The sequence below is a fragment of the Sesamum indicum genome, linkage group LG13 (genome assembly GCF_026168435.1).
Source record: "Sesamum indicum cultivar Baizhima isolate 11 linkage group LG13, ASM2616843v1, whole genome shotgun sequence".
Lineage (NCBI taxonomy): Eukaryota > Viridiplantae > Streptophyta > Magnoliopsida > Lamiales > Pedaliaceae > Sesamum > Sesamum indicum.
In genome coordinates, this window is record NC_142669.1 from 16,288,052 (window position 1) to 16,300,911 (window position 12,860).

At 36.0% G+C, this 12,860-nt stretch overlaps 3 protein-coding genes across 5 annotated transcripts; all 3 read right to left on the bottom strand.

Annotated features, from left to right (window-relative positions):
• LOC105158575 (AP2-like ethylene-responsive transcription factor AIL1) lies at positions 1-4,060 on the bottom strand. 2 transcript variants are annotated; one of them, XM_011075367.3, is made up of 9 exons: positions 2,540-4,060; positions 1,878-2,460; positions 1,684-1,766; positions 1,532-1,540; positions 1,365-1,453; positions 1,203-1,276; positions 1,055-1,105; positions 894-973; positions 1-743 (listed from the first exon to the last, which is right to left on the bottom strand). In XM_011075367.3, the coding sequence occupies exons 1-9, from the start codon at positions 2,784-2,786 to the stop codon at positions 169-171; spliced, it is 1,791 nt and encodes a 596-aa protein (XP_011073669.1). In that variant the 5' UTR covers positions 2,787-4,060; the 3' UTR covers positions 1-168. The 2 variants fall into 2 exon arrangements, with proteins under 2 accessions (XP_011073669.1, XP_011073670.1); XM_011075368.3 differs by having other exon boundaries at positions 894-970; positions 2,540-4,057.
• Positions 4,061-6,015: 1,955 nt separating this feature from the next.
• On the bottom strand, positions 6,016-7,757 carry LOC105158711 (short-chain dehydrogenase virD-like). Its single transcript, XM_011075552.3, has one exon. The coding sequence runs from the start codon at positions 6,974-6,976 to the stop codon at positions 6,131-6,133; it is 846 nt and encodes a 281-aa protein (XP_011073854.1). The 5' UTR covers positions 6,977-7,757; the 3' UTR covers positions 6,016-6,130.
• Positions 7,758-9,780: 2,023 nt separating this feature from the next.
• On the bottom strand, positions 9,781-12,777 carry LOC105158576 (Thioredoxin superfamily protein). Of its 2 annotated transcripts, XM_011075369.3 has the most exons (7): positions 12,269-12,772; positions 11,481-11,527; positions 11,264-11,378; positions 10,618-10,662; positions 10,479-10,538; positions 10,274-10,369; positions 9,781-10,182 (listed from the first exon to the last, which is right to left on the bottom strand). In XM_011075369.3, exons 1-7 carry the CDS (start codon positions 12,560-12,562, stop codon positions 10,069-10,071), a joined length of 771 nt encoding a protein of 256 aa, XP_011073671.1. In that variant the 5' UTR covers positions 12,563-12,772; the 3' UTR covers positions 9,781-10,068. The 2 variants fall into 2 exon arrangements, with proteins under 2 accessions (XP_011073671.1, XP_020548334.1); XM_020692675.2 differs by lacking the exons at positions 10,479-10,538; positions 10,618-10,662 and having other exon boundaries at positions 12,269-12,777.
• Between the last annotated feature and the right edge of the window lie 83 nt (positions 12,778-12,860).

Here is a 12,860-nt window from a genome sequence, read left to right on the forward strand (position 1 = left end):
TTAGTCCAAAAACCTCGATAATTTCCTTAAAGCCGTTTCTACTGATCTGTGGAAAAACTAACTTCTTGACAGAATGTTTAACCCCAACTCACAATTTTGAGCCAATAATTTTCAAGAACCCTTGTGAGAGTTCAGTTCAAATTCAAAACTATTCTTTCCTGAATTACATTAAGATGCATCAGCCCATGCAGAAAAAAGTGGCACTTCAGCCCTCATCTGGGCTGACGGGATCCAATAATTCATTGCAGTCGTCGGCAGGGTGAAGAACTTGGAAAACTCCATTTCGTTGCTGTTTTTCCTAACAGGGATGCTGTCCGCACTAGAGCCATTCAAGCTCGTCAATAGCAACCGACTCACAGTTTTGCCTGTCTCCTCCACGTTGTGTTGGTCAGAGACTATCACCTCTGTTATCATCCCATCTACAGATACTGATGAACTTGCAGCCTTAAAGTTGGAGGAGTGATACAGCGCCATTCCCAACTCAGACACGTCACTGTGGCTCTCCTTCGAGACATTTGAGTCCATGTTGTCGCTAGGATTAGAAGGACGGGTAAATGAAGTAGTCTCATTATGTATTGAATCAGCGTCTTTGTTCCGCCTTGCCATTTCCCCAGAAAGAAGAGCATTGCTTTCCATAATCCGCTCTACGTTGTAACGAGATGTATCAAAGTTTGTTACAGCGTTTACGCCCCTGAATTTGATAGCAGCTACATCATATGCCTCAGCAGCTTCTTCTTGGGTGCCTGGAATTGATCAAAGAAAAAGCGTTCTAGTTCTTTTCTGTTAAAACTAGAAATGATTCTAAATTTCATTCTTGAATAGTAATATAAATTATAAAAAGATCATATGTAACAAGATGATCCTCGGATATGTTAAGGATTTAGATAACTCACTGAATGTCCCAAGATAAAGATCCTTGTTTCCTGCCACCCTGCCGATCCGAGCTTGCCAACGTCCGTGTTGATGATGTCTGCTAAAGAACAATACAAACTAAGGTTCAGAGAAAAGCCTAACATAGATCATTTTCATGTTTATATAAGCAGTAGATCAAGACCTTGTTACTCCTCTGTAAATCGAAGCTCCCCTCGAGAAACCACTGCTTTTCCTGAAAAATGTCATGGAAAATGGATGAACAAAAACTACAGAAAAAAGAATTTACATTGCAAAAACTGTTGAAACATAGAAAGAGGCCGAAAATATACCGTCTTAGGCGAGCAACGAATTCTTGTCTGCTCATGTTCTTCATATCTTCAAGTTCTTGTTGATAATTTTCCAACTACATTAACCCAACAAGGTTAATTGTCTTGTTGCATAGTCGATGGACAATATAATGTAAGTAAAATAAAACGACAATCGAACCACACCGGAAAATTTATATGGGTTGAAGTTCCCCAATACTTGAGTGCTGCTAAATCATAAGCTCTTGCAGCCTTTTCTTCCATATCATAACCCCCTATGTTTGACATTCATAGGATTAGTTTGTTTACAAATGTAGTCTGTATTTATCAACTCCAAATGACAAAAGGTTTACCTAGGTAAACTGGACAGGAGTTCATAAGTCATCAATCAAGAACCAAAATTTTTGGGACAAAACAGGGGAACTTAGTTAGATAAGGAAAAAACAAGTAATAGAATTTGTGTAACAACGTTGACATTGTCATGAAATGTCTTTAATAAACTAACCCTGTCTTCCTTTTCTGCTTTGGCCTTCTTTCTTACAACTGTTGTCCCATAGATGGGCTTCGTATCTCCCTGTCCACCTGTGCCTGTGAACGCACATCCACAACACAACATTATAACACTATGTCATAAACAAACATGGAACCTGTTAATGATTCTTGAAAATAGGAAAACTCAAAAACAGGCAAAGGTCCAACCTTGTGACTCCTCTGTACTGAGAGGTCCTTTGCCCGAAAGTATCAATGGACTTCCGATGAACAATGTGCTTCTGATCACCCTTTCCTGGGGCCCTCTTCTTGTTCTCCCAGCCGATGCAGTCAGCCATAGCAGGTTTGATTTGTTGTGAACCATTCAGGGAGCTGGACAGGGAACCAGGGCTCATTGACAGGGTTAAAGACTGTAAATCACCATAACCCACTGAATCAAACTGCTCTAATTTACCCGCATCGGGGCAGTTTCTTGAAACCCAATTTCCCAGTCCAGGTATCTCATCATCAGCCGTCCGGAGATTGAATTCTGCAAGGTGATCAATCTCTTTAGCCTTCCCGTCTAATGCCTGGTAGATGTCTGGCCCACCAGTCACCGAGGAATTCGGATACTCCTGAAACTGAACAATCTGCCGGTGGTTGGAGTTTTCGTGATGATGACTGAGAAAATCTTGGCCATTGCCGGCCTGGTTTCCAGTGTTTTGGGGTAAGTAAAAGCTGTCCAGGCTGAGAGCCATTCCTCCTCTGTCATAGTGATGGAAATCCTCCAGCTTGGGCGTTGAAGTTGCCATTCCTTCACAATGAAAAAGTAAAATCAAGAACAAGAAATTTAACCAAACAACAAAAAAGTAGAGCAAGTTTTTGTATTAGACCTTGTGGGTGTGAAGTGTTGATAGCTCCCGTTAAGCACAATGAGCCATCGGACTTCAGTGGCATCATATCTAAACCAGAATTTTCACTGTCAACCCCATAGTAAATTCCTGGACAGTTAAAACTAGAGGAGAAGCTCAAGGAAACATCACTAGAAAAAGGCTGTGTGTAATGACGATCTGCAGAAAGAGAGAAGCTCAACCAGTTATCATTTTGGCTGCAGTTACTGTCATTACTCGTGGGCTTCATTTTTCTCTACGAATCTGCTTTCTCAATTAGAAAAATTTATACATGTAAAAGAGAGGTTCTTAGCAAGTTTGTTTATTTTGTTGTTGCAAGAAAGCGAGTCAATCATTGGAATGAAACTAAACTAATAATGTCCCCCCTAACTCTCCTTTAAAAGAACCGGTTTCTCTTGTTTCCTAGCTACAGGCTTAAGTAGCCCAAAATCTTAACCAAAGCGAATCCTCTGTTGAATGACAGAATCCATGGTCCTTTTTCTTTTGCTTTTCCCTCTCTCTCTCTCTCTCTCTCTTCTCTCTCTCTCTAAAGGGAAGAAAGCAAGACCCTTTAAGCTAAACAAGAAGAATGAGTTCCAGCAAGCAATGCCGGGCATTCTTCCTGCAATCCATAGGGATCCGCGCCTGAGAAAGACATTATCTACTTTAGCTTTTTTCCTCCCGCTCCCTCCACCGCTGTCTCCTCTCCTTTTCATAGGTTCATTTCCTAAGTATTGCGAGTCCAGACGGTCATGCTAAATGCTCCGCCAGGTCCAAGCCTGGACCTCAATGTTACCACCATTGGCACACCAGTTTTCGCAGAAAAAACAGCTCCTCATTACCACAGAAACAAGAATTATTTACACAAACACACTCCCTGTTCTTAAACTGAGAAGAGGGTGTTTGATATTATTACGATTTGACATAACAACAATCAAATGTGGCTGTCTCCCTCTTACGCTGTCCAGTCCCACTATGCAACAAAGCTCAAACTATGCTTTTATTTTCATTTTCATTTGATTACTTTTTTCATCATCTCTGATCAGTACTCCGTCCATCACAAGAACTGCAAAATTTCTACATAGATTTCTCCGGGACAGAAGACAAACTGTCTTTCACAACAAGTACATACACAAACATACACAGTCTACTCCTGCCATTGCTATTCTAAGTATCATACTTTCAGCATGTGTATGTGTAATGTGTGGACAAGGCAGGCTAGAGGACGCCGTCCGGAAATCAGATTTCTTGACAAACAAAAGTCTTGGGCACAGAAATTCAGCAAATGGTGTGAAAGGAAAGAAAAAAAGTAGTTTGACTGGCTGCTGCTGCTGCATGCGTTGTGGTTGGCTGCTTTTTTGAAGGTTTATGGGCAGGAGGAGGACTGAGAATTGTAGCTTTGTGGAGGGGTGGAGCCGAAGTTTGAATGGCACATTATCCATATTTGGTTATTGGGCAGTTCCCAAATCTTGTAATAAATCTTTACATTCTATTGCATTTGTCACGGACAGAATTTTGCTGTTTTCTAATGTTTTCTTTTTTGAAGGGAAAAAAAGAGAGAATTGCATTTAATGTTCTTGTCATAGAATGGAAAATGCAATTTCAAATAAAAGATTCAACCCATTATTTGCCAGCTATATAAATGATGTTGAACAAGAGAAAGATATTATTATGGTTAGCGCTTGGATAAGCAAAACGAGAAAATACAGTGTTTTAATTGCATGGTTTATGATAGAATTTTAAATGATTGATAAGGGATTAAAATAAACCATTATTCAATGGACGTCTTCTCGAAAGAAGCCAACCCTTCACCATTACTATCGTGAGGGCAACAGTTTGTCACGAAATTTCATCGTTTCAATTATATGCTTTTTTGAATTTTTCAATTTAGTAGCAGTTTTAGTTAATTTTTATATTTTTATTATAATAATCGTTTAGGCCTGATATTTGATCATACTATTACTAAGATGTTAGGATATTATTTTGTCATAATTTCATGAGAAATTTTGTCTGTTTTACCAAGTTTAAGACTCTTTTTTTAAATTGTAAATTCTGTCATGCGAGTCACTTAACAAAAGAACGTTTTTTTACCTCAAATTCGAGTGCTCAAATTATTGAAGATGTGTTCTTTCTTATTCTTCAAATTCTATTTCTTCTGCTCTATCCTATAGATATATATATATTTGTATATGGTAAATACGCATAATTTTTTAAGACATTTTTTCCCCACATAAAAGTATTTATATAATTCCAAATCACTTTTCTATTTCGCTAAAAACGAACGTAAGTGGCAATTTTGTCATTCTATAAATAAGTTGAGCATAGACCAACTTTTTTTTTTAAATCATACGCTTCCATTTTAACTTTTTTTCTACTCCTAATTAATATTTCCAAGTATTCTTAACTTTAAGGACTCTTTCATTTTTTTTCCCAAGTTTTTCTCGAACACCACGGCTGGATTTAACTTCGAGGTTAATTATTTTTATATTATCAAAAAAATTATAAAAATATAATTTATATAAAATATATAATAAATTTATGTCGAGTCATGAATGTGATTCATGACTCGACTAATTTTTTTTTTTTTTAAAAAAAAAAGTGAGTCGTGGATAGCATCCACGACACCCTTTTAAATATATTTTTTTATTTTTTATAAATTAATTATATTCAAATTAATTTTTAACAATATAATAAAATAGAAAAATTTATAATATTAAAGTTATATTATTTTATTTTATTTTAGATGGATTTCTGGTTTATTAATCTTTTGACATGGAAGGCGCATAACGTCTAACCTCAACTCCCCAAGCAGCTAATTTCATTTTCATCGTAGGATTATCATTAGTCATGCTTCATGCCCAATGCCACAGCTGACTAAGTTTGGTGCCATACAAGAAATGTTGCATATATAGTTATCTACCAATATTTGGTTGAATTGATATCATCTCTTCTCAATAAAGAAGATGTCTCGAGTTCAAACTTAAATTCCTTTATCCCAATCCATCCGTCGTGGTAAAAGAAAAAAAGAGAGAGGAAAAAGAAATGGAGCCGTGAATCATTTATTGACAAAGAAGTTGTAGAGTATTTTCTTACACTATTTGGAAAGCCAGCTAGTGTTAGAAAATTTTAACGCAAATCAGATTTGATTGAATCAAATCAATCACATAATGAGTGTGATTGATTATTTTTCTTAAATTTTATATTAATTATACAACAAATACATTATACTTATTATATAATTAATTTAATCTAATAAATTCAATTCGAATTAGAATTTTCAGCACAGTGTATAACTTTGAATATCATTTAGCGAGTAATCCCTAAGAAGCCCTCAAATCTTGGGTTTTGGGCCAATTTGGACTGCATGTTTGATGAGCTAATAAAACTAATAGAATTGACTTTAATTTAGTTATTTATTTTACTTCAATAACATATTACAAGATAAATTATAAGACGAAAATTAACTTGAATTTGCTGAATAAAATATTACTTGATGTTTCCGGAATATTGCGCATTTATTTTTGTAATGAAAAAATACATATAACATGGAGAATGATCCAAATTACAACATCAAGAGAAGGACTGATGCGTACCTTACACAACCATCTTGTTTAACTTCATCAATCGTTTCGTGAAAAATAAATCTCTTACCCAAAGCGGAGACCACGAAAGAAAGTTGAACAATCCCGTCATGTGACCAGAGGTGATTGTTTTCGGTGGACTCGAACTCAGGACTCTACTGGCTACATGCCTGGCGAAGACCGTCGCCTCCGTGGACTTACCACTCTGCGATGCCCTGGCTCTCTCTGCTATAGCGTCCCTGAAATTCTTGTAAATCCTCCAATCATAATCCTTCAATCTATCAATATTATTGCTCCCAAGATTAGATCTTATGGCTCCGGGATACACCAACACGACGTTGATATTAAATGGCTTGAGCTCGACTCTAAGTGCATGCGACATCGCATGCACATACCCCTTGCTAGCACAATATGACCCCGCCCATGGGGTCGGTACTTTGCCAACAACACTCCCTATATTGACTATGCTTCCACCTCCTCGCGCCACCATGTGGGGCACCACTCCCTGCACCATTCGCAGCTGCCCCAACGCATTGATCTCGTACGCCCTTTTAATCACGTCAAGTGGAAGTTCAGCTAAAGGCCCGGTGCTTCCTATCCCGGCATTGTTGATTAGGATATCGATCTTTCCACATCGGGACATCACAAAGTCTACAGCCTTTGCGACACTTTCATCTGACGAGACATCGAGCTCTAGCGTCTCTACTTGTTCGTCTTGCAGGTCAGCAAGATCTGACATCCGTTGGGGGATGTCCGATGCGAAGACGTTACAGTTTTGCTCGGCGAATGCCTTGCAGTATTCGTAGCCAATGCCGCCTTTTGCACAACCGGTGATCAAAACAACCTTACGATCACTCATTTTTTGCCTTTGCTTCTTCGTTCTATGATCCTTGGGAGATATATAACTACAAATTCCACTATGTTTATTGTGTTTGTAGTTTAGAGCTCAACTTCAAGAATATTCCGCAGTTATGCTTGGCTGGCCGGCTGCGGTTTCGGATTGATCAAAATTTTATGTGGTGAAAGACAAGACAGCCTACTGTTGAATTATTCCCTTTATAGTTCTTGATAAAGAATTCCTAAGACAGTTTTCTATGCAGTAGTATCTTTTACAAGATAGCAAAATGCATTTAAGGTTTTCTGCTCTTGGTGGGCTATTCTATTTGGTAGTCCGCCACTAATGGAGATATCCAACGGAAAATTCAGGACCAACTCATGTACTTCCGCCGTTAAAAATTAAAAATCATTTTATAAAGGTGTTAAATTATAATATGGTGAAAGAGTATTGTTATGTTCCAGAATTTTAGTTGTTTCACAATATTACTTTTTGTGTTTCAAATCGTTGACTCAAACGGCAAACTACCCAAATTTTTAATGAGATAAACTGGTCACAAACACGATAAGACAGCAAATTCGCATCCAATCGGAAGAAAGCCAAGCTCCATCTATGAAATTAATGTGCCAAGATGGGGTCGTAAACGATAAAAGAATGATGTCAATATTTGAATACATTTTCTTCTATTTGTATGTAATTTCAAATTTATTAATTGTTAAAAATTAATTAAATATTTAATATATTTTTCATGAATATTTTTTAATTATAAAAATATTAAATAAAAATTTGATGATATTATACAATTAAAAATAATAATTATAATTAATACATAAATAAAATAATTAGTATATTATATTATCAATTATAGAATAACCAACAATTAATAAAATTAATAAAGATGTACCAAGTCGTTAGTGCCACTAACAACTTGGGCAAAGAATTGGCATGAGTTGCTAGTAGCATTAACAACTCACCCTAATTTTGCAATTATTCTTCAAATCATATATAAAAGCCTGTTTGGCAGCCCACTACTATGAAGGAAAAATTCTGGTTAGAATCAAATCATGTAAGAAGTGTATTACACTGATAAAATAATTGGTTCAATTCAATAAAAATTGATTTAAATAAAAAAAAAATAAAAATCAAGTATGTTTCGCCCCCTAATTAATGAATTTTAATTTAAAAAAAAATCCGCCTATAAATAGGTGAGTTGCACATATATTTACATGTAGAGCTAGCATGCAGTTGAAGAAATCAATTGGGTCTACCTGCAGCTACTGCTACTCCTAGTTGGTTAGGGATGACAATGAATTTGAACTTGAACAGGTTGAGTGGTCTGGTAATAAATTTATACAAGTTTGTGTATTTATGTGATAAGGAAAACAATATATGTGATGATCTATCCATCTATATAATTTGATGTGGTCTTGGCCTCATCATCTTACATATCTTTCTTGAAATTTGCTAAACTCAACTCTCCACTGTTCATATCTTGATGATTTCCGTTTTTATTTTAGCTTTGAGAAGGTTAGGTCCTACATTTTTACCATACCACTAAAATAGAAACTCTAAATAAATAAGTCAATATTGCCACCTGATAAATTAAATATTCTTTGCACTAAATTTGGATTAAGTACAGAACCACCTCTCTTATCCTAATTACTCCAATTAAATGACCTATTATATTATAAATATTATATAAAAGTAATAAACCCTACTGTTCTTTGACATTCACCACAAATATGTGGTATGGATTAGGCTAAACGGCGCCGTCCGGACAGAGGAGGATCAAAAGTCTATTTAAAGTGTGCACAAGGCCTAACTAATAGGATCAGAGTAATGGCTGAAATGACTGTTATGTCCTAAAATTCTTATCCAAATTATATTTGATCAAATCAAATAAATTACAGAGCAAGTATAATATACTTGTGATGATTTTTTTTTAACTATACACCAATCACACCACAAGTGTATATATAATTAGTTCAGGTTCGAACAAACTCGGTCAGTCTAAATTAGAATTTCCAATGTTATATGTTAGGAAAAATTTTGAAATTACACTTACACCCCTGAAAATTCTCCATTTATACATGAACTCCTTCCGTTAGAATTCGAACAAAAAACACTCACAGTTAGCAAAAAAAATTACATAAAGTTTAAATTTTGACCTTCATTTAACATTCTCAAATATATTTTACACTTATAAAGGGATAATTGTGATATATATATATATATATATTTAGAGTGAAGTTAACATTATTACATTTTTTTTCCTTATAAATATAAAATTATTACATAAAAATATCAAATGAAGGATAAAATTAAAATTTATGTAAATTTTTTTTTTGCTAACGTCATTATTTTTCTTTCAAACCTTAATGAAAGAGGGTCAGGTGTAAAATGCGAATTTTTAAAGGGGATCTAAGTGTAATATAAAAACTTTTTTTTGGAGAAAAGTACAGTTTAACATTTTTAAAGGGGCATAAGTGTAATTAACCCTATATATTATCCTAGGGTGGATTAATGTTATGATCATGTCCAAAGAACTGTCACTCGATCCACAATTTCTTTCCTAATTATTATATGAAAACAATTCAGTAAAGAGCTACGTATAATAATTCTTTCGACTGCAAATGAGTTGAGCGTTTAAAATATTTTGACAGAAGCATCAGCTATAAATTCATGCTCGGTTTATGTAACAGCAAATTCCGTTCTCATCAATTTTTACCAAGAAAAATCGACCATATATACACACGACAAATGCCAGAAAGAAATTTATGAGTGTGTGAAACATAGTAAAAGCAGAGTAAATCATTTTACAACCTATATATATGAATGGACATTTAGATTTCGTATTCGTAATGTATAGGCTCCATACGAGTATTTATATCCGCATCTATATTATCTACGTCCATGTTCATACATACAAACAGTTAAACTTTCCACCGTCACTGATGATATTGCATTTATGTATATGCTAGATAACTAGATGGCATGCAGTAAAGAAGGCGTGGAATGCTACCGAAATGAGCACCAAGACTTTCTGGAGTCGAATCTTCTTCAGTAGGTAATGGAAAAATCTTACTCGATCAATGGAGCGATGACAATGGCCGGACCTAAGGCTTCATGCAGCAGATATTGAAGATGTCATCCAAGGGAGCATGGTCGCCGCTCCCTTCCTCCTTTCTGGCATATAATAATTGCTTTCCTTTAAATACAAACATTCCTCCCTAATAATCGGATAAACAGTGGATTGTGTTATTCGACAAGCTAAAGACGGGTTTATGGCGTGAAGGTAGGAGATTGAGGAAGATAATAAACCTGTTGCAAGACACTACTTCTATCATCTGGTGTGGCTTTAATAGTGTAGTTCTTCATAGCCTTTTTCAGAGCATCCACTCTTGAAAATACTTTGGTCTGTATGGTTTACATAGTTAGAAATCTAAATTGAGCAAAAACATGCATATAGTTCAAATTTTATAACAAGAATATCTTGCAAATTATGTTAGAGGTTGAGAAGAGATACACTTGCTGGGTTGAGAAATGTGCGGCGAAGACCATAATATAAGCCCAAAATGTCATATGCCTGAAATTCCAGAAGGGTCTAAGGTATTAGTTCAGGTCTATAGTAAACATAATGAACTCAACCTGCAGGTAGAAGTTACCTTATGGTCAGGGTCAGCAAAGAGGGAATCCAATGGAAATGGTAACTAGTGGCACAAAATAATCGGTCATAAATCAGTTTAGAGACAGCCATAAGCAGTGAATATTAAGTAGGTTCACTGATAACACAGAAAAAGGGTTCAATTTGTTATTCCCTGTTATTAAGGAGTTAGGCACAAACACCAAATATATAGTCATTCTAACAAAACAGTATCAGAAATAGGGATCCAGCAACACAAAATGCATTAGTTGAAATGAATTCAGTTCAGTCGAGATATGCAAGTCACCAGGAAACTGAGCACTTAATGTTTATCAAATCCCACATTTGAAACATCTTAAAGATACAAGATTGAATGATTTGACACGTGACGTTATGTCTAAGCATGGATTCATGAATTGCGCTCAGTTTTGAACAAATTAACAAAATTATTCACTCAAAGACAGAACTTGATCCAATTTTACCCAATCCCCTAATCTGGATTTATGACTAAGGCAGCTGCAATTAAAAGCTGCTCCATAGATGACCAAAAGATGATGTCAAAACTAATTTTGCCAAAATAAAAGTATACTTCAAGTAAAATGCAGTCATATCACTAATCAGACAGAGAGTTAGATTCCTTCGCAGAGAAATATAGATAAGCTAATTACCCTTTCGGCAAGAATTTGAGCTTTGTCAGGAGTACCAACTCCAACAACAATTAGCTTCACACCAGCCAAGTCAAATTTCTCCTTTGATTCTCTAAGTGCTTCAGCAAACTCCCAACTAAAATGGAGGAACAAAAGCATGTTGAAAGGGAGAGGCCTGCAAATTCTCATTGTAATGTCGAATAAAATTCACTGGAGCAGTTCGTAAATCGTAACGTACCAAAAAAAACATCCAAAATGTCTCAGAAGTGCAACTACAGCCATTCCCTGTAAAGAAAAGTTTTCAATGAAAATGCATAGTTAAGAACCGAAAAAGGGCTATGTCACTTCTTAACAGATTCAGTTCAACTCTACGTAGACCTTTTGTTGAGGTCTTGGAGTTAGATCCTTTTGACATCCATGGTTTCTGGTGATTCTTTGTAACGACTAGGCCTAAAAATTTAAAATGTTACCGTTGAGAGGTGATTCTTTGACAGGACTAAGGCCTGAAATCTAGGACATCAAAAGTAACAACATTCAAAATGAATACTATTCAGCAAGTTTCCAATCACATCCATCAATATAAAACATCAACTCAGATGCTCATGATGCGATCGAGACATCAACGTGTAACATGGCGCTTGATGCTGTAGCTTAATTTTTAAGACTTCTGTAAATAAATATCATTTGATAGGCCCTCAATCTGATCTTAATGCAGTTTAATTGCAATAAATGTTCAATCATCCTATTTAAGAACATCTCAGTGAGCTGAACTTCAAAAGCTGGAATTCAACAACTGAGCGAGTCTTGCAAAAAGATAATTCGGCAACAGTTTCTATGATAACCCGCCAGTGTTTTACGCGTAACAGTGCCTGAAATTGAACCCCCAATTCAATTGAGTTTTAGCTTGAATTTGTCAAAATCCATTTGGCACAGCAAGAATCATAAACTATTTGATATTGAGTAAAAACACCACAGCCATAGTAGGAATTATCTAAAATTTATACAGTACAAATAACTAAAAAACACCTCCTTTTGATCCCATAGATCCTTGAATTTGACGGGCTCTCCGGCGGCAGTGAAGATGCTAACTTCCCCGAGCACATCCGCGATGTCGTCAGGCACAGCGGCGGAGGCCGTAGAAGAAGCAGCCTTGGCCACAAGCGATAGTCCACTAGGCTTTCTTGAAGAGAGTGCTCTACGGATCGGCTTGGTTGTAACTGCAACAGATTGAGGTGGGACTAGCGATTTTTGAGAGCGGGTAGACGGGAAGAGAAGTGATGTGGAGGAAGTGAGAATCCATCGAGACATTACTTTCGCCATACTATGTGGTTTGGGACTCTTGGTAAGGCATTAAAAACGAAGAACGGTCAGTAGAAAATTTGTGGTACAAATTCTTCTTCTTTATTGCTGCTGTAACGCCGATGGGAAAGGACCAGACGTTGGGGCAACTGGACTGATAATGAACATAAACAGTTTGTGTGGCAGGAGAAGTGACGACGACGGCGTGGGATTTTCTATTATACTTTTATTTATTTAGCATGCGGCACGGGCTTAATTTAATTACCAGTACGCATGAAAATGGCATATTTTAAATATGTTCATAATTTTTTATAACAAA

Bases quoted from the DNA above. Each gene is read 5' to 3' on its own strand.
- LOC105158575 (XM_011075367.3), bottom strand. From the start codon at position 2,786: ATGAAGCCCACGAGTAATGACAGTAACTGCAGCCAAAATGATAACTGG. The intron at 1,277-1,364 runs GTGTGGTTCGAT...GGGTTAATGTAG, and splicing joins CAACCCATATAAATTTTCCG to TTGGAAAATTATCAACAAGA. The intron at 1,106-1,202 runs GTATATTTTCGG...GACATTTTTCAG, and splicing joins TTCGTTGCTCGCCTAAGACG to GAAAAGCAGTGGTTTCTCGA.
- LOC105158711 (XM_011075552.3), bottom strand. From the start codon at position 6,976: ATGAGTGATCGTAAGGTTGTTTTGATCACCGGTTGTGCAAAAGGCGGC.
- LOC105158576 (XM_011075369.3), bottom strand. From the start codon at position 12,562: ATGGCGAAAGTAATGTCTCGATGGATTCTCACTTCCTCCACATCACTT. The intron at 11,379-11,480 runs GTACGTTACGAT...CCTCCATTTTAG, and splicing joins CATTTTGGATGTTTTTTTTG to TTGGGAGTTTGCTGAAGCAC. The intron at 10,539-10,617 runs GTAACTTCTACC...CTGGAATTTCAG, and splicing joins TTGCTGACCCTGACCATAAG to GCATATGACATTTTGGGCTT.